The following is a 21,403-nucleotide window of genomic DNA, read 5'->3' as shown; positions in this document are numbered from 1 at the left end:
CTACATTTTAGAGCTCCTGATACCTAGCTCTAACACGTAGAATTAAATTTAAGTGATTTTTGTTTTTTTTTTGTTAGTTAATAATACAATTTTATTTTCATATTATTTTTATTTCATTATTTTGATAAAAAAATAATAATAATAGCTATGATTTAATTTTGTACTCTAATATTACAATGTTAAAATTAAATAATTATAAGTAATAATATTTAAATAATAATATATATATAATAAGTAAAGCAGGTTACACTTTTATTTAATGCCTCCCACGCCATAAAATATTTATAAGTTGCTGGCGGGAAGCCCGACCACGTTCTAGGGCGCCTAGAGATGCCGGCTCTATGTGATGACCCTCGCTTTGTAGCACTTCATTTGCGCGAATTTCTTCTTCTTGCAAATTATGTGGCAACTCTAATACTGGTAATCCAGCGCGATTACAAATATTGTGCAAGATACAGCAAGCAATAATGATTTTAGACACCATTTCTGGATCATAGTGTAAAACTCTATGAACCAGAAGACATCTAAATCTGCCCTTTAAAATTCCGATTGTCCTTTCAACACTATTCCTTGCTGTACTATGCAGTGTATTGTAATGCTCCTCTGGAGAACCAGGCTCAGGATTGGCACATGGGGTCATCAAGTAGGATCTCTGCCCATAAGCAGAATCACCTGTGAACAATTAATATTATATTAAATAAATTACCAACTGCCTTTCCACTATTCAATGTCAACTGTAAACAATGTTATTTTTTTCATACCTAACAAATATGCTGTCTCTCCCGCATTGTTTAGTTGCTCCAGGTGATGCTGTATGACAGAATTATTAAAAATGAAGCTGTCGTGTGTAGCCCCTCCAAATGTAGCATCCACATGTAATATGTTTAGATCACAGTCATTTATCTGCAATGCAAACATCATTATATAGTTAATACTAATATTCATTTTTAAACATTAATATATATTATAATATTTATTATTTCTAAATTATGAAATGATCAATACTAGTCTCTATACATAATTATAATATAATATAATCTCTATTCTCATAAGCACAGACCAAACGGAATAATCCATTTTAAAAAAAAAACAGTCGAATTGAGAACCTCCTCCTTTTTTGGAAGTCGGTTAAAAATCAGTTTTCAAGATAAATTAAATATTTTTATTTATAGGTAATGTATTTTTATCTTTTAATAAACCAATGGGTGTTTATATTCTATAGTACAACACTCACAATTAAAACATTTCTAGCATGGTAACCTTTTCTGCAGTAATATCTTTCTTCTTGTGTTTTGGGACGAATCATGGCCACCAAAGTACCATCAACACATCCAATCACACCAGGAATTTTAAATTTCTCAAAAAATCTGCAACAAAAGATAAAGGTCAAACAGAAGTGTCGACAAAGGGGACTTAAATATATTTACTTTAAGTACCTTTGTTTCAGAGTCTCTCTTTCATTACGATTTTGTGGAAATCTTATATACTTTTTAATTATGTCAGGATGATTTAGTGCATTGACAATTGTATTAATAGCTCGGCTGGCAGATGGTTGTGATACATAATTAAAAAATGATTTTCCAACTACATTCTGGTAGCTTCCAGTGGCCAAAAAAGATAGGGTGCATAGAATCTGGAAGAAATAAGATTATTGTCATTTCATATAGTCGTAGATAATAATAGATTAGTAATAGAAAAACAAGGTTTCACTATAAATTATCAATGTTATATAAATACATAGTAATATTTTATATGTATATTACTATACTAATATATAACTATTCGCTTAACTATTGTTATTGGATAACTCTCAATATAATTATGTACATACTTACACTGAGGCTTCTACATAAACCCAGTGTGAACTAGATGTATATTGTAACACAAAAAATAAATAGTAGATACTGCACTGCTTTGTATATTAAACTACAAAGATCAATTAATAAGTAGACAAATAAGGTAGTTCCGGTAGTATCACCTTAGTGTGATGACTGAGCCCACCACGCCGTACTTGTTGGGGCAAAAAAGGCATGAGATCGTCTTCCAATATTTCTATAAGATCCCTGGTGAGCCTGTAGTTGCGTATGTAATCTCTGTCTGATGATATTTTATAAAGATTGCGTATACTGCGACTTTGACGTCTTTTGTGTAAATCGTCTAGCCTTTTAGCTTCTTCTAGAAGGTACAACATACACAATACTCTTGCGGCCCTGTTATCACAAAAAAAATAAGTATAAGTATGTACCTATATTTTTTTAAATTACTGCTTCATGTGTTCTGAGTTCTAAATAGATTTAAAAGAAACATATTATGTAGGTACTAAATACTTACATTTTTATAGAGTAATCCAACTTAAAATATCACTAAAACAAACTAAACACAATATAAATGGACTGAAAATCCTTGGCTACAGCCACGAAATAGTAGCTTTTCGTTTGACACTAAAAGTTGTAAGCGTACGCCGAGGCTGCGGTTGAAATTTGTGGCTGTTTTGCTTGGAGAATACCGATTTCATATTAAGAACATACAAATATTTGTTTTCAAATCACGCCGTCTACAGCCATGCGGCGCTAGTGTCGAACAGCGTAGAAATTAATCTTAGGGAATACCCTTATAGCCCTCGTCGCTGTAACAGCGGCTGTCATCTAGGCTGTAACGATATTTACGCTTAGAGAATTGCACAGCTGCCCACTACTTCACGTATCGTTATTTTTATCCGACTTCAAAATAGGTTCTATTTCCGTCTCTATGTACTTTTCGTTTCGATCGTACTTTTATGTCAATTTTATTATTATTTTCCTTTCCTATTCTATTATTCTATTATTATATTTATTATATTATTATATTATATTTATTTTATTATTTTTTTTATTTATTTATTCGCCTTGTTGTATCTACAATTTCGTGTAGTCACATTTGCGTCGGATATAGCAAATTCAGGCTTATTCTTAGTATTCTTTGATTACTATATATATAAAGAAAGAAAAATATCCGGTTATGTTCATTTATGTATGTTATGTTCATGTATTTAGAAGAAACTTTAATCAGTTTAATATTTTTAATTTATATTGTGAATTGTGTATCGGAACTGTTGATATTTATTGCGTTACGTGTGTAAAAGTGTTATTATATTGTCTTTATATACTATACTATGTTATAATTTATTCATTCTATAATATATTGAGCGAATATAATCTAACTTATTTGCCTTTTAGTAACAGTTCAATTAATAAGCTAGTGACCTAGCAGACGATGTCTTGCTTAAAAGCCGGAGCCAGCCCAAAGGGGAAATACCTCAACATTGCAAAAAATCACAGCCACGTAAAACTGATCTCAAGTAGTGTTGGGTTCCTGTGGCGTGTGCGCGATGGTAAGGGTTGGCAACGCAAATTGTGATGCTCTGGTTGCAGGCGTCCGTAGGCTACGGCTACCGCTTACCATTGGACGGACTGTACGGTTTTTCGACACGCTAGTCGTATAAACAATGTTTCATAAGTCTCATCGTAGTTTATTACTGAGTAATGTTGTAACACCTGCACTCGACCCTCAGTGGAGTAAATACCTTTACTTGTAACTAGGATGATGTGACAGATTTCATAGACTTGAGCATTCGCGCTAAGTTACGTGTTACCGAATAAATAGGCCGTTTCGATCCTACACTCTGTTAAATTTTGTTTTGCTATCTAGGTAAGGAATGTGGACTGACCGGTACGGGTACAAGCGCCGCGGTCTGACGCGGGGAAACGTTTACCTAGTGGTTGAAACTGTTTCTGATGTTAATGGAAAACTGTCAATAACGGCTGATATGTCTATTTCTTCGTCGTAATCGCAATAAAAATAATTGAAGTAAATGTAAATTTGACACTACGTATGTAGATACGAGGTTATTTATTTATTTATTTATTTTATTTTATTTCTTACATCTAATATTACAGGCATAACCCAATTCATTAGATATAGTAAAGGAGACAAAAAACAAAAGGATAAAAAAATTTAACCACAATTAAAAAAGAATTAGCTGACTTGAGCATAACACTAAAAACAAAACAATGTAACATTAATAAATATAAAAACATTAAATTCATTTCTTATAATAAATAAAGTTATCGATTTCATTATCTCGCTTGGTCCGAATTGATAGTTTACTAAAATATCTAATAGTGTCAAACTGATTGAGGGATTGTGTTTTGGCTAAACAATAGGTTTTATTTTATTACTAAAGTAGGTATTTCGGAACAATCTTTGTTCGAAACAATCAACAAGTTTTTTATTCGCGATAAATCTTTAATATCACTTTACTAAGTAAAGAAAAGCTTAAGATTCTGAAACCTTGGCTAGCCCAACTGAACAGTTGGTCCCCGAAGTAATTTCTTGGCGACCCTAGATTTTAAAATATAGGCATACGTGTAGTAAGTACGATAGTAAGAAACTCTTTGTATTTATTTCCGCCTTGTGGGTATTTTACTTACTCTTTGGAGTATAGTACATTAAAAAGCTTGCTATATAAGTACAATGATTCAATATCAGTGATTCATTTTTCAATTTAACCGTTCGTTGCAATAACAAAAGTTTCAATCTTTTTTTATTGGCATGTCGATGATTGCATTTTATTTATGCTCAATGAGGATGCAGACGGCTCCCGGTGCTCCCCGCCTGGTCGGCGGTCGTCGGGGTCACGTGCAGGGTGAGACCTCGTGCGCTCGTCAATTAAGTGCGCCAATTGAGCGAACGGCGATTGTGGCGACAACCGCTCGGGTGTTGTGGCTCTTGTGCCATGTTCGCATCTAAATACCAGCGGTTTGCGGATTCGATACCACTAACTACCACTATAAATATCTATTTCTTTTCGGTCTGGATGTCCATAAATCCAAGTCAATCATTTTAAACCAAAATACCTGAGCGCAATACATCTAACTTACTCAATCCTAAGCAAACCTACACTTGATGTGAAATGTAATGTGCAAACGAACTGTTTCGCAGAGCAAGTTTTAACTTCGTGAGTGCAGTAAGAATTTTAAACGGCAGACAGACATCTAAATCTTAATAAGTGATGCATCGTCCAAACAAAAAGTCGTTCTGCCGTCTCAGTGTGTGCTCCGCCGGCTGCCAAGTGCCGGCACTCGCGGAGTCGCCGCCCGCCGCCCGCCGCCGGTACTCGTTGTCTCGACGTCTAGCCTGCGAAATGACTGCGATGCACATTGCAAAAAATGCTTTTTGTAGTCGATTTGATAAATCGTCTTAATAATACTTGAACTCAAACTAGCAGACATCGCACTGTCTACACCATTGAGAAATATTAAAAGATTTATGCATGAATTGTTAGGATTATTAAGAATAAATTTTCAACCTAGAGTCGTCGTAATATATGTGGAGGCTAAGTAAAGAATCAATCGTTTGTAGGGAAGTTCTTTGTTTTCGAAAATTCGTCGTCAAACGTTTTCGGCAGAGAATTACTTATTATATTAACTTACTTACATTAACATAAGATAAACGTTCAATATTGGCCAATGGAAATTATGCACATAGAACCTATCTCAAATTCTTTATGCAGCAACATTCACAGAGCGGTATCGTAAATTCGTAACTTGAATTTATTGCTTACGATCTATACTAACTCTTCCAGCTTTATTCATTCTTTATATTTCATTACACGGTTGAAATAGGTTAGTGTTGTATTTTGTTATCATAAGTATATAAGTATGGTAATATTATGTATTAGGGTTAAAGGGCTCTGCTATTCTTATTATATGCTTCATTTTCATGTGACATTTTGTAATATTTTTAAATAGAATGGAAGCTGACAAGAGTGTGCTTATACAAATAAGTTTAAATTTAACTTATTTATTATTTTTGAAATGTAAGTGGAATTAAATAATCTCCGCTATTTACAAAATTACAAATAAAAGTTAAGTTAGTATACCTTATACTAATTATTTATTATTATTCACCAATCACAAATATGCAATCGATCAAACGAAAATTACTAATCTAATAATAACACGGTAACGACCGGCACCTTTGAAATGAAATACCAGTAGCGCATTGCAAATTGTTTACAAAGCAAAGCCACAAACGAAGATATCTCTCCAGCGATCGTGTAAACAATCATAATCAGCTGATAACGCGCGGCTTATCTGTTATCGCATCGTGTAATTGCGGCCGACGCGCCGACACCGGTCATTCACAGTGTCGGCTCGACGGGTTAGCGACCCGGCCCACATCGATCACTCCCGACACCTAATACCTGATCGGGTGGTAACCAGGTTTAATTTACTTGCTCGCGTGTCACACCTGCACAACTTTTACTTGATTTATGGCAGATTTGTCGACGTCAAATAGCCTTCGAATCATTAAGGGCACGTCTTCGTTTTATTTTTAAGAAAAGCGGTTACTACTAGCCTCAATTATTTTGTGATGGCAATCGAATGAAAGCGGAGTGACATTTTCTTAAGTATGTAATCAGTGAAAAATGCTATTTGAAAGTTAATGAGCTTTGTACTTTCACTAAAGTACTAATAGTAGTGCTTCATTGAATCCTCTTGGATTAAATTCGACTGCAATAATTATCGTTATCGTCGGACGATATTTCCATCGTCGCCACCGACTGCATCCGATTAAAATGCGTCGACGCAGCCTTGCACCGTCACTTTCAATGCAGACCCTGCCGCGCTGTTTTCCCGCTTATGACGATTCATTAACAATCACATTGTCGTTCATTGTGAATCAAATTAAATCGATTTCGCTTTATAAAAATGTATCATTAGAAAATAAAAGCGACAAGTGAAATCAATTAGCGTCGTTTCATATCTATTGCGATATGTTGACGCAGATAAACGCCACTGGCTCGCATCCGGTTCGCTCTCGTGTACCGTTGTCCGGAAGAGACATCTGTTTCGGGTCGGATTAGCTGGTCGTGTGGCGACACGCACCGTCGGAGCCGGTAAAAGTAAAGCGGCACAATAAAATATGAAGGCAATTATAATATCTCGTGCACGGGATTTGCATATAAACGGAAATTAGCTTTCTAATGCGCGGGCGAGCTATTGTTCGGTTAATCGCGGTGAAAGCACAGGACCGCCGCCCTGCCGCCGCCGCCGCCGCCGGTCTCTTAGGGTCTCGACCTCGACCTCGGCTCCCAAATTAACTTAACGCATGTTCTTTTCAATAAGGAATTTTCGACAGTATGTAGCTTTCACAATAAACATTTAATTTTGATTTTGCGAGTTGTTTGTTTAAACTTATAGCCTTATTAACTATATTACTTAAATTGTTCTTTTTTCACATTTTACTGTAAAAAATTAGGTTTTCGAACTTATTTTAAATACGTTTTTGGCACATCAGTAGATCTGTAGTTTGTTAATCTGATAAGTTGACGAATAAATTTTTGCGTAAATGCTGAATATTGGCCAATAACAATAGATTTTGTATCGAACGATTTTAGGTACGGTTCCTGCGGTCGGTGAAAGTTATGTCAACACATATATTACGCGTTGAAAGGTTTTAATCGAGCATCCACCTAGAAAGCTTGTTTGTATGAAACCATATGAGAATTATTATTACTAGACTGTCTGTCTGCGATAGGCGTTTATATGGCTGCGACGGTATCTATGACACATTTTTATCATGACAGAGATCGAAGAGAACAGAGAATCGAGAACAGAGATCGAATCGCAACTGTTAATCAAATTGGGTTACAATTTAGATCATAAACACCAAAACAATTCCTGTAAGAAAAATCTTGTTACCAGGACCATGAAATTGGGTGCGGCTTTCTTCATATTTGTTCCTGAAACTACGAGGGTGCGTTTTTATATTCGCGGAATATGTAGGGGGTATTCAGTAAAAATAAAAACACAAAATTATTTTTCCTCTTCAATATCAATTAACTTATTTATACCATCATCAAAAATGTTTTGTCTTTATCCAAAAAATATGATGAAAGCATTTTCTTAACCTCATCGTCAGTGGAAAATTTCTTACCACGCAGTTCTTTTTTTCTTTTTTAAAAAGAGATAATAATCGGGACCAGATCTGGACTATAGGGTGGGTGATTTAAAATATTGAAGCGCTCTTTATGGAGGCCTACCAGCGCAACACGTCTCTTATGAATTATGAATGGGAGCATTACCATGAAATAACTGGAGACATTTTGTTTATTTTCCCCGTCTTTTTTCTTTTATAACTTTTTTGACCACTACTCTCTAAAATTGAAGCATAGTATTACCCCGTTACAGAAACACAATATCTTTGTAATCTATCAATAAAATTCCTTCTGAGTCCCCGGTCGACTGGTGTTACAGTCGGTCAAACTTGTTTGGTGGTGTTGTACCATTTTTATGCTAGTCCTCGGAGACTTGTTTGAACTCAGGTTCATAATGATGAACCCAAGTTTCATCTCCAATAAGAATTCGATTTAACATGTCATCCTTGTCTCCATTGGTGGTCCATAAACCATTGTTTTTCCTGGAGAGTCCTCGTAAACCGATGACATCTCATTCAATATAGTTTAAACAGACCTTCCTTGCTTTTCTCCATAATTTGCACCTTGTTCAAGGAGTAATGATCTGATTACAACAAAACTTGACATATATACTAACTAGCTGTGCCCGCGACTTCGTCCTCGTGAAATTTAACAAAAAAGTTATTGTTCAGTTCGCAGAGCTATAAAATAAATAAATTTCTAAAATAAAATTAGCCTAAGTTACTCCTTATTACACCAGCTATCTGTCAGTGAAAGTCTCGTCGAAATTGGTCCAGCCGTTTCAAAGATTAGCCGAAACAAACAGACAGACAGACAGACAAAAATTGTAAAAAATGTTATTTTGGTATATGTACAGAAAGTAGAAGTAATAGAAGTTATACTTCATTGACTAGCTAACTTCACGTTGCTGACTTTTTCTTCGTTAACTAGCTTTTATTTATTTGTATAGATTATGAGTCACTTGAAATTTTTAACCGACTTCCAAAAAAGGAGGAGGTTCTCAATTCGACGGTATTTTTTTTTTTTTTTAATTATAAAGAGCCCGCTTATCCTCTTCCATTCCATTCCATTCCGCGAACTTAAAAACGCTCGTACAGTACAACTAGCAGTAGTTTTTACAATATATGCCAGGAAAGTGGTGTTTTTTTTATTATTTATTTAATGTGTTATTCATTAATTATCTATCTAGTCGGAAATTCAAATGTACAAAGTTGCGAGAAGAAGCTGATAAAAAATATAGAAACTTCCCTACACGTTGTATGTATAATTTTGTGTGCGTGAAGGAGGAGACGAAAGACAAAAGAATAGAATGAGAAAATATGTAAGTGTAACGAGTTTGAATAATCTGAGTTGTAATGCGAAGAATACGTAATGTTTTTGCTTTGTAGAACGGAACGATATCTGATAAAGAGAAGTGGGTCGCCGTGACTCCCTGGATTCGCAATCTCTGAAACACTCGCAAATAACACATTGTGTGTTCGCACGACGTCTCAATCAGCATCTCACGCCATTGTAGTGCGTCTTCGAGCTTTGTTCTTATATTACAACATTTCGAGCTTCAATGTTTTCGTAAAGAAGTAGACAGTTGCTTATTACAGAATATCTCAAAATGATTGTTAAATTTTAATTACATGATGCAACTATTCTTTAAAACTGCTTTATATTTCAATCTTATTTATAAATTACTAGCTGGCATGCGCGCGTTGCTACGATTTTTTTAAATTTATTTTCTTTGGTCGTACCAACTCAGAAACCTTTGTGGGCTCATGCATAAATAACACTTTGCTGGAGATCATGCCATGATCAATGCATAGTTTACGATTCTATAAAGGACATACAGACAAACATACATTTTTATATATATAGATTTAAGTCACGTGCGTTTGTAAAAATAATTTAATATGGTACAATTCGAAAGAAGAAATAACGGAAGTTAAGTCGATTTACTTTCGATTCTGTGGCGGATGGTTATCGAATTTCTCAACATTTCTTTTAAAATAATAATACTATTAAGCGAAGCGAGAGCTGGTCGGAATCGAGGTTAAGTAACTCTTAATCAGTTGTCACAGGACACAAGTCAAATGGACTATAATCACGGGTTCATCACAAGACGCTATCATAACATTTTAGCACTTAATGCGATGAGGTCAAATTTAACAACAAAGAGCGGAGCCGTCCGCGAGTCGGAGGTTAATTAAGAGGTCAACACGCTCCGTCATCATTTTCGCGAATTAAAGTGAATGATCCTTGCCTAAATAGCGTTTCAGTGTAATAAGCGGATAAAAGCATTCGCTGGGAATGTTCCGCACTTGAAAGATAACCCTAAAACTTGTTATCGAGGATAAACACACGTATAAAGCGACGGGAGGCGGGGAGCGCAGGGCGAGGGCGATGTGCGACACAGTTCGATGGTCCTTAACCTTGCTCCGACGCTGACCTAATTCCCTCTGTTCCGGCAGGCACACGAAAGTTGCACTTGAATTATTAACATTACGTGAGTAATATATTTCTGACAGGATTCTTTTGGTTCCGATCCCAAAACATACACTATTTATAAAACTTTACTGCTTGCATTACTTACTTTTTACACGTAACAACCCAATTCAGTATAAAATAGTAATCCATTGATAAAGTATTGTAAAGGAGTTTTAAGTGTAGATTTTATTAATTTAGTTGTAATTCTCGCATTTTTAGAGAACCCATCTGCACTTAGGATGCTGGAGCGCGGCGCTCATACGCGCTCGAAGTGTGTCGTCTCGCGTGGGCCCGGCTTTTGTGCTAACTACTAACTAGCTCTAACGCTCATCCGCGCTACTGGGTGCTTAACCTGTTCCACTTTGAGAAAGTTAGATTTCTCTCCGAGGAAACTTTTCTAGTCGTCTTAATTTTTTTCTATCCATTTTGTATAGTACTCATAAGCTGATATTAAGGTTATCGTTGTAGGCCACTGCCATTCAATCGATGCTAGCCGTATATTCTTATGTCATAGTCTATTGTTTTGTTTGTGGTTCTGCTTCGCCGACGGTTCATTAGCATATATCAATATTCAGCTCCGGTTTTGCTATATTTTAATAACATGGATTAGTTTTATGTCATCAAAATTATTCGGGTATCGGGAATATATGATTCGGGTTTGTAAGACCTTGTCTCAAATTGTGAATTATCTGAAACTAATCTTGACGTAAAATGCACAAGATGTGTCATTAGTTATCTCCACAATTTGGGCCAAACAATATCCACGTGTGGATCGGTTGTTCACGATTGTATATTTTTATATTTTTTGTGATGTTCATATTTATGGTTTCTCGAGTCCGAATTTTTTTCGAGTAGAACTAAAAATCTGTTAAGTAAAAAATCAATAGCTATTTATGATATAGTATGTACGCTTTTATCACAATCACGAACGTGTATTGTTGACCATCGCAACGATGTTTGCAGTCCCCGTGTGATATTGAAGTTTTCACAGTTTGAATATGATCACGAAAAGCGACTCTTGCGGCTATTTTTTTACGGTTAATGCCATCTCCTCAACTGACACTAAGTTAACATAAGCACGAAACTTAGGAATAAGCGGTGTCATACCATATCCTGCAAAATGTTCTGATTTACGACCAGCTCGTGTAACACGACGTGAGTGGCATCATCTACGCAGGTGATGAAATATGCAAAGAAGTATTTTTTCCAACTGCGGAGCGCGCGCTAGTCCACGATTCTTAAGATATTTGTACAAAATATATTTTAATGCAATATCTTGTATTAAGCTGCAATTTACAACATTTAACTGTAAAGAAAAGTATGTTATATTTTCAATTAAGTCCTGTCGGATAATGTTGGACAATGTTTCATTAAAGTCGGGGTTTGACTGTCCTTTGGAAACCCCTGGACTTTGGACAGCCCAACACCCTTAGGTGAAACTTTTTCAATATTTAATATTTAATATTTATTTATTTATTTTCGTATTTACACAACATATTCAAGTAACAAGTAACAAAAAAGGAACAATCAGTTTCTAGGTGTAATTTGGAAGCAATTACTATTATGATCTCTACTTCTCCTAGCTAGGTAGCTGAGCTATCTGTATTAAGGAGAAGCGATTTTCCTCCCAAGAATTCTACAATTTTTACTTTTCATTAGTATATATATGAGGAGTTAGTTGAAGTTGATCATACAACGAATGGAACAGCGACTTGAATTGACGACGCGTTGGCACAACGGTCACAGCACTGGTTTGTAACCGCTGACGGTTGCGGATTTGATCCCCACAAACATTTGTATTGGCCATACAGATGTTTGCCGTGATTTGGGTTTTAGTTCGGTCCTTGTGGGTTTCCCCACCGAGCCCCGGAGAGCACGTTAAGCCGTCGGCCCCGGTTGTTATCATGTACACCTGATAGCGATCGTTACTCATAGTAAATCCACCAACCTGCATTGGAGCAGCATGGTGGATTTAGCTCTGATCCTTCTCCTTCATGGGGAAAGAGGCCTATGCCCAGTAGTGGGATATTACAGGCTGAAGCGTAATGGAACAGCTATCGATGAACTTTTGTGAAACCTTTTTGTATAAACACATAAACGTAACCGATGTTCTATGTAATCTTTGTACCCTAGAATTTAAGAGCTAACATCGAATCAGAGTCAGTTTCCTAAAATAAAATGTTACTGCCGATATCGTTTCATTAGCCATGATATAATATTTTGTCTAAACGATCACGGTCGTATATTACCGAGCTGGCAGGCGCGAAGGATGGATTCATTGAACGTTTAAATTTGATCAGCGTCATCGTTAAATCGGTCATAGTAACAGGATCGCTCGCGGACTGAGGCGCGCTGACCGCTTGACCTACTGGTGGGGCGCTCGTGGTGTCGGTACTGATCGTTGACCGTATGGGTGACTCCGAACGTTCGTCTGGCTGTTGTAAAAGTAAAGATACCTAACGGTACAGATCGTATGATCATGTTACGGGTGTAAGTTACGAGCGCACAGAACCACACGAGGCGATATTAGAAAGTGTTTCTAATCGCAGTGAAAGGTCCCGACCGTGTGTCGATCCAGTGTCTAGGATGACATCATCGTAACGCAGCTGAAATAGTGCAGCGGCCGCGCATCCCGGCCCTGACCGTCACAGCTATTTATACGAACGCGCCGCGCGCAACACGCACGAGCCGGCGCTGACCGCTCCGACGCGCGCCCAGGAAGTACGGAGCGCGCCCAACACTCCGTTTGCTCTTATTTAGGTCTAATTCTGATTGCTCTCTAGCTCTATTTATTTGTACGAAAACAAATAAAAGATCTTGTTTTGAGTAACGTACGAAGTGCATCCTGAAACTTTTCACTTGTTTCGTCATGGCTCCCCCTCAATACAAGAGTTATCGTGAACAATTAACAGTTTGATGCCGACTTTGTGTCTGACACGAATACATTTTATCATTCACAGTAATATAAAACAAAGACTAATTTACTCCTTTTTATTTCGCAATGAATTCTCAGAGCGTCGTAATCTGCTTTTTTAATTTATAAAACAAAGAAATGTTACGTAGCTATACATACGTATGTATGTGTAATTAGTTTATATACAAAATTATTCCTTATTTTAATAGTGTTTTGTTTTTAATTTACATAAAAGTTGTTTTCAGTGGAAACAATTAAATCATTATTAAATTTTGCCTTTGTGAGGTCAACGACTCGGATGATTAATTATTTATTGAATTTCTCTACGACCAAGTATACCATGCAAATTAATTACATTTTACTTAATTATCTTCGTCGATCCCTCGAGGGATCTTAGTTCGTATATTGTAGTAAGGACGCGATGGGAAGGATGAATTTATGATATTTTTTAAATAAATTTTTGTGATTTGTAACAAAAGACTTAGCTTAATAGTATTAAATATGTTACGTTATTAAGTTTACAGTTTCGTTATAAAATATACTTGCTAAATAAATGTCATGAATTAAAAGATGTTTCAGGTTTGCACTCAGAGGGTATTGTTTTAGTGGCGAGTATTAAGTTAGGTCTATGTAGGTAAAGTTTGGCTGAAGTTAAAGTTGACCTCAATCGAGGTGCGCACACAGTAAACAGTACACAGGACACACGGGCCGGTGTAACGCGACACCGCGCGGAGGTACTCGTGCGGCTTCGCATCTGTGCCACTCGACCACAGCGGTCTCCGCTCCTAATCACTGTTAATAATATATTTGCAAGGATTTAAGAACAATGCTTACAAGTCTAACGGGCAACTGACGAAATTTCACACGCGGTGTATAACTGAGGTCGTTCATAATAACAATTTCGTTGTTTTTTCTTTTTTTTTTAATTCAACTAGGTCGACAAACAAGTGTACGGCTCACCTGATCGTAAGCGATTACCGTAGCTTATAGACGTCTGCAACACCAGAGGCATCGCAAACATGTTTCTGACTCTATCCTCTATTCCCCCCAGGAGCTCTGGTCCCCTTACTCACGAACAGGAACATAAAACTGCCTGAAAGCAGTATTATTTAGCTGTGATCTTCTGTAAGGTCGAGGTACTTCCCCAGTCGGGCTGCTCCATATTTTGAGCAGGAAATTTTCTGCTGTGCCTTACCTCATTATTTTGTTAGGGGTAACACTTTATTATGACGTTAGTTCACAGAAATGTTGGACCTCTTCACTTTATTTAATCATTCTTTGTTTGGTTACAGCTTTATTACTGGTGTCAATTACTTGTAACCTAATTGTTTTTATTTTAAAACTACATCACGTAATAGACGTTGTTAGGGCGTTACGTTATTTTGAAATGTTCTGAATCTGTGTATTTTTCTTTAATATATCATTTAATAAGAACTTTCTACAAAATATTAGAAAAGTAGCCAAATTGATCCGTTTTCGCCTTTTTTGGCAACACAAATATAGCTATTAGATTTTATTTACGTAGACAAAAGCCTAATATAGTTTTGACGCCTTTAATGTCGCTGTGTGCTAAGTTTTCGTCTGAAGAGCGTCGAGCCAGGCTGTAGCTTTACCAGAGCGCCGGTCGCCGGCCGATGTCATATCTTATTTTAGGCGCTGCCGGCGCGTCTGACGCGGCGCTCATTCATCCTCGCTAATTGTACGCGCCGCTAATGTACTCCCGATAAGCGACGCTAACGACTCGCGACTTCCGCGTTAGGAAACTCGCCACACTTGCGAGGATTCCTTTTAATGGGACAATTGTAATACGAGAACGAACGTACGCTCGATACGGTCTTGAGTTACACGTTGCTTTAAACTCTTGTGTAGGAAACTATGGCAAATCTTGATGACTATTTATTAAGTTAGTAAGCCGGTCATAAACAGTCACGATTGGTATACACAGCATGGCCTTTGACCATTTGAAGTTACAATTAAAAAGCTAAAACTATGCACAAACAATAAAATAACATCAGTTTATATTTTAATAGTCAACAGTTACTAAGCACTAGCTTTTCAATGATTATTAGGTAGTATTAGTGGCATAGTATCGGGACCAATTCTGTACCAAAAACGATTATTTTTTCATAACAATAGCTAATTGTTTCCCATTGTGCGTATGATACTGCGCCCTAACAATATTTTTTTCGAGTGTTTCGCTTTTATACGCTCTTTATATCGTTGAGTGTAAAATTAAAAATACTGAATAATAATGTAGTAAAGCGATGATAACACAAATGCATCCAAACTATGTAGTGAGGAGAACGAGTGCTCTCGACGTGCCGTGCACTTACCCGACGTTAACAGAGCGGCGACTGCGGACCGCGGGCTTGTTCCCTGTAACACTCGTTTAGCTGCGTTACACGGAAGAGGTTGTTCTCATTACTTTAATGAAGCAAAAGCAAGGCTCAGGATACATCTGTCTTAATATTATTGAGTGTAAACGCTTACCAGAGTATCATCGTGTCCTGTGTAGGGCGTGCGGAAAACAACTCGATTATTACTTCCCAGATTACGGTGAAGGATAAACAACCGTATGGTCCGTATAAATATTGATTGCGAGGTCTGTTGGCTGTTTCTTTATTGTGAATGTGTCAGTCAAATGCGTTTGTGTATAATCTTACACGAAAATTATAATAATAATTTTATAAAACATTTTCTCACTGTTATCGTTAAACAACAACAGCACTGAGTGACACGTGATATACGATACGATGACTCGTGTCCGTTGTCGCAGGAGGCCGAGCTGAGCACGTGGACGGCGTTTCTGCAGCGCGCCGTCGACGCGACCTACAACACGGAGGTGGTCATCGACAACGTGCAGAACCTAATCGGTGAGCTGCTCTCTCGTATCGTTACATTTTCGACGACGCGTTGGCGCAATGGTCACAGCCCTAGATTGTAGCTGTTGCGGTTTCGATCCCCGTATATGACAAACATTTGTATTGGCCATACAGTTGTTTCTCGTGGTCTGGTCAAGATGGGGATCTTGACCAGACTACGAGAAACAACATAACTTAAATCCTAGTGAAGGCCGTTGAGTATTAGGCGTTTTTTATCCTTTGTTTGACTTGACTACATGTAAGTATTCGTCGCAGTTTTCCTGACATTCAATCGGGCTGTATGTGTACCACTGTGGCCCTTACGTAACCGCAGCGTGGGCGCGGTAGTAAAATAATCATAAACCAGTTGATTCACGACAAGGAAAATTATGTTTACGTTTTTCCCTCAACAAGATTATTTTTTTACCAGTAATCGAAAGCTGCAATAATTTTAGGAGAACTGATGATAAGCGTCTTCTTATTTATTTAAGCCACTCTCTTTACTTTACAATCAATTTCAGATTTTTATATTATATTAGTCATCGAAAGTAACACTAAATGAGTAATGATTGATATTGCAGCGGAGCAGAAGCGATGCGTTCGCGAGGTGTCGTCGAGCAGTGTGTTCACGTCGCTGTGCGGTGCGAGTGCGAGCGGCGCGGGCGCGGAGGCGGAGGCGGGGGCGGACGAGTCCCAGGCGCGCTCGCCCGCCCCGCGCCGCGCGCTCTCCGCCGCCTGCAGCACGCCCATCGCGCGCGACTAGCCCCCGCCCCCGCCTCCGCTCCCGCCACCAGTCGCGCCACAACCGCGCTCGGTGTTCGCCACGTTGTGCTGCGCGCTGCGCCCCGCCCACACTCGAACCTCGACCCTATTCCCTCGGTAAAACTGTTGAACGGTTGAACCGTTCGACCGAACCGTTGTCTTCGCACTCTCGAGTGAATCGGAAGGACTGAACACTTTTCACGAATAACAAGTTTGAGCAACTAGCGTCGAGCGGGAGCGAGTCTCGGTTCGGTTCGGAAATGATCTCATGTTAAACTCCACTTCTCATATTTACGAAAGTAACCGACCTCCGGTCGGGGCGACATCGACTGCCTCGATGAAAACGAAATGTAAATATTTGGAAACGCGTAGCGAAATCTATTATGAACGATATCGTCACGTTATGTCGGGAGACGAACGAGGATAATATTTATAGACACTTTCGACCGGACGTCGTTTTATATGTAATTTTATGTCGCTCGGTACCATGAGGTCACGGTCGACGTCGCGTCGGTCGAAAGGACCCGCGCAATGTTGTGTATGTCCGGAGCAAGTTATGGAAAAACTGTTAATCGTTCACTCGGTGCAATCCGGTTGCGCGTGGTTTTTCGACAAGTTTCGATCGGCTTTTCATACGGTCCCACGATCGATAGTCTAATATGTAGTATAAATATTATTCTGGTTCGAGCGCCCCGCACTCGAGAGTTTACACTTATATCCGTTGTGTTACTAAAGCTTTTAGTCGCCGCGGTCGCGGCTCAAGTACGCGTGCGGTCATGTATGTAGTTGTTGAGCGAGTACAAAGACGTGTAACTCCACTGCCTTATCGCGTGTGTTCAATTCGCGCAAACTGCCGAATGTATCGATGTTCTGAATCTTTATATCGTACATCTCGTTTTGATGCATTTCTTATACTCGTGTGTCTGTTGTAGCTCTAAATGTCTTTGATACTTTTAATATATTGCCTTTTTAATAGAATATTTGTAACTTTTATGTAACTCTATGCATTTAATCGCCTAGTGTTCCGTCGCTGTCGGACACCGGCACTTACTGTACCGCTTGGGAGCGAGAGTGTTTGCGAATACATTTTTACAAATTGTACGTTTGTCCGGTTTCGTAATTTTCGTCGTTGTTTAACGAAACCGTACGAAATTATTCGTAGAGTGCGGATCAGATGACGCGTGACAACTGCTCGACTTCAATGTAAATGTTGGCCATTATTTAATCTAATGTGTTGAACGTAAGCGTAGCTTTGAAAGGTCGCGTGTGGGTATTGTACCCACTTCACGTCGTTGTTACCAAGGTAACAATGAAGAATAATTTGTTTTTATATACCTGTCAGTACTCTAATTTGCCAAGTAAATAAAATATATCATAAAAATCATCCTTTCCCAATCCTTGAACTTGAACCCAAGACAGTCTTACAACTGAACATAGGGCTGCCAGGCGCCCGGTTAAAGTCGGACATATTTAGGATTATTGAATGCGTTTCCGGCTAAATTAAAGTATCTCCGGCTTTGGTTAGGCTTTTTAATTTTGATCAATCACCTCCAAAATAAAATTTTAGAAGATTTATTGTAAATGAAGATTTATTAAATAAAAATACCTGGTTTTAATTTAAAAAAAAAAATCGTATGGCGTATTGACAATAACATAAAAACAAAAAAATCCTTAATATTTAGGGTGTCCGGCCAAACTGGCCAGTATGTCCGGTTACTTTGACGACCTGACAGCCCTACGTAGGCAGAATGTCACACGACCCGTTTGGGCGCCAAGTTCCTGAGTCTCCTTTTGCCAATGACCTTTAGTTCAACGGCCGTAGGTATTAGAAGAGGTCTCTCGTAACTTTTGTTATCCTTTTAGTTTTTCTGTAATTTCGCTGCTTTGCTACTATACGTATATATATACTATCTGTATCTTAAGATGTCTGCAGATGAAATGTTTTAAATGCGAGTGATCTTAGTTTAAGATATTATGCAACTGTCGAAAATGTGAAAGAAACTTTTTATTTGATTATTATTAGGGAACGTGGCCTCACTGTTAAACAATGAATTATCCGCGACGGAGATTTATACGTTATAATTTACAAAAGTGGTGGCTTGTCTTTGTTTAAAACATTCTGAGGCGTATTTTAATTTTGTCTCCGAAAAACTTAGTTTAGGCTTTAAAAGCACTTTTAAATCGTCAGTTTTGCGAGAAGTATCGGTTTGAAGACTACCCACTTCTTCTTCTTTTAAATTCTAGCTTCCTCTAGGATTTGCACACATCCGAGTTATTGAATTTGTTTGTGTTATTTTGAAATTGACTCTACTAAATATGCTGGTTTTGTGAGATTATAAATTTATGTCAGAGAAAGAGACTACCCACTTCTGTTCTACAATGTTGTGACGTGTGTCACGTATACACTAGCAGTAAGTCGCACGTTGAACGCTTTTTGAACAATTCAATTGCTTCACTATCAAATTTTAATCGATTTATTTTATATACACTTGATTAGTTTTATCAAAAGACATTAAACAGTATTATAACATGCAATATATGTAGATTATATGTAATAGTATATGTAATGGATGAAAAGAAATCATATGTAATATGTGTTTATATTAATAATGTTGTGTCAGGTATGGGTAACGGTGGCCAAATTTTCATTAGCTGTTCGGGATAGTCTCGACGTCGTTGTACTACCTCTGTGTCGCGAGATGTTCTTGCTGTTTTATATTCATGTAAGTGTAGTTCATTTCAAAAGTATTGGTGACATTAAATAGTGCTTTAAATCAAAATTTAAAAAAAAATGTAGTAAAATCACAAGTGAAAGAGAATCTGCGATATATGTACAATTTTTAGGGAATTTTATAATTAAGACAGTTATGATTTATTCTAGCTGACCAGTTCGCATGAAATGAACTACACGTGCGATCGCTATGAATTACGGCCGAGTGGTTTCTGCTCCGACGCGGAACACTTGGGAACTATTTTGATATTTGTAGTTGTTCGATTTGTAATGTTAGTCGAGTGCTGTCGAGAGATGCCGACTCTAAAGATTTTAATCTATAGTTGTAAAACTTTTATTGCATTTTTTCTATTAAATCTTTTATTCGACTGTTACTTGTATAATGTATTATATAAAGAGAGAGAGTAATTAAATAGCTTATATATTATGTATATCGCAACTTTCGTGATAATGTCTAACGAAATATTTCAATAACTACATATTTTGAATGTTTGTCTCGATAACCGTGTGTTAGTGTTAAGTGTTGAGATTGTAAACTTTTGTATTTTACGTACATAACAATATCGATACGACCGCGTCAGACGCGGCCGCGCTACTCTTGCTTGTACTCGAATAATGTTCGCCGCTCGGGAACATCGGCCGAACGTTCGCTCGCGACGCTCTCACGACACATTTCGATTCCAACAATTTACATTATGCCAACTCGAATTTTCGATAAGTTGGTTTTTTTAATGGGAACTTGATAAAATGTGTTTTTATAAGTACTAAAATAATTGTTAAATTGCAATGAATAAATTAACTATTAAAGATACAAAATTTCAAACAAGTTTCTTAATATAAACGGTATCACGTTTTTACCTTTTATAAGCTTCTATGGTAAAGTTCACTTTTATGAATTAGCTTAGTATAAATTGTTGGTGTCGATTTATGAGTTGTGCTGCCGTGCTTAGTAAGGACCGTTGTTCACTGCCTTTTGTAAAATTTTGACTATATAATATTACAATGATAAAATATAGCCAAAGAGCCTGCGAGGGCCAGAACTTCCTAATTTTATAAAAGCTAACAGTTTCTCAGATCATAGTTCTAACATGGTAGAAGCTATGCCCAAATATTAAGTCAAACTTAGTGGATTTGGCAGTACCAGGCAGCAGAGGCGTACAAATTGGCTTATATATTATTAAGACTACTTTATTAAGCCTATATTTATACTACGATACCATATATTTAGTTCGAAGGAATCCAAGACTGAGCTCAATTTCGATATTTATAAGTTACTGTCTTTTACCTAAGCACGGCAGTGGTGAGCACTTGTGTCCCGCCAGTCGCCGTAAACTCCGGACCCTGGATATGGACCTACAGAAGTCACTGCGACGTGCTTCAGAGCGCGCGAGCGACCGTCGTGCGGCCTCCACACATTCCAAATTTATTTTGTGTATCGATTATAATAAAGCAAAATAAAAATAATAAAACTTTCAATGCATTGTTCCTTTATTTCACTTACATTTACATTATATCGATCTCGAATACATAAAGGTATCAGACTCATATTGGCAAGTTTGTAGGAGACATAGACTGCCAGAAGTATATGAAAATACATACATTTGTCTCTTCAGTAAAAATACTTAGAATGTAGTGTTGCAAAATATATTTATATTCTTTACATAATATAATATATAAAT

The 21,403-nt window shown here is 37.4% G+C and overlaps 1 protein-coding gene and 1 long non-coding RNA gene across 4 annotated transcripts in view; one reads left to right on the top strand and one right to left on the bottom strand.

Annotated features, from left to right (window-relative positions):
• The window catches only part of LOC123659763, a 44,084-nt gene extending 22,884 nt beyond the window's left edge, over window positions 1–21,200 (top strand). Inside the window, exons 3-4 of one of the 3 annotated variants that reach the window (XM_045594941.1) lie at window positions 16,147–16,243; window positions 16,813–16,994. In XM_045594941.1, the coding sequence (XP_045450897.1) occupies window positions 16,147–16,243; window positions 16,813–16,994 (279 nt within the window). The other 2 variants (XR_006744082.1, XR_006744081.1) reach the window with 2 other exon arrangements.
• LOC123659765 lies at window positions 1,993–2,521 on the bottom strand. The gene is made up of 2 exons (XR_006744083.1): window positions 2,332–2,521; window positions 1,993–2,210 (listed from the first exon to the last, which is right to left on the bottom strand). It is a non-coding gene; the product is annotated as an uncharacterized LOC123659765 (long non-coding RNA).
• Window positions 21,201–21,403: the final 203 nt, after the last annotated feature.

The sequence above is a fragment of the Melitaea cinxia genome, chromosome 14 (genome assembly GCF_905220565.1).
Source record: "Melitaea cinxia chromosome 14, ilMelCinx1.1, whole genome shotgun sequence".
Lineage (NCBI taxonomy): Eukaryota > Metazoa > Arthropoda > Insecta > Lepidoptera > Nymphalidae > Melitaea > Melitaea cinxia.
Note: the sequence above shows the minus strand (reverse complement) of the source record. Positions and strands in the feature narration are given on the sequence as shown.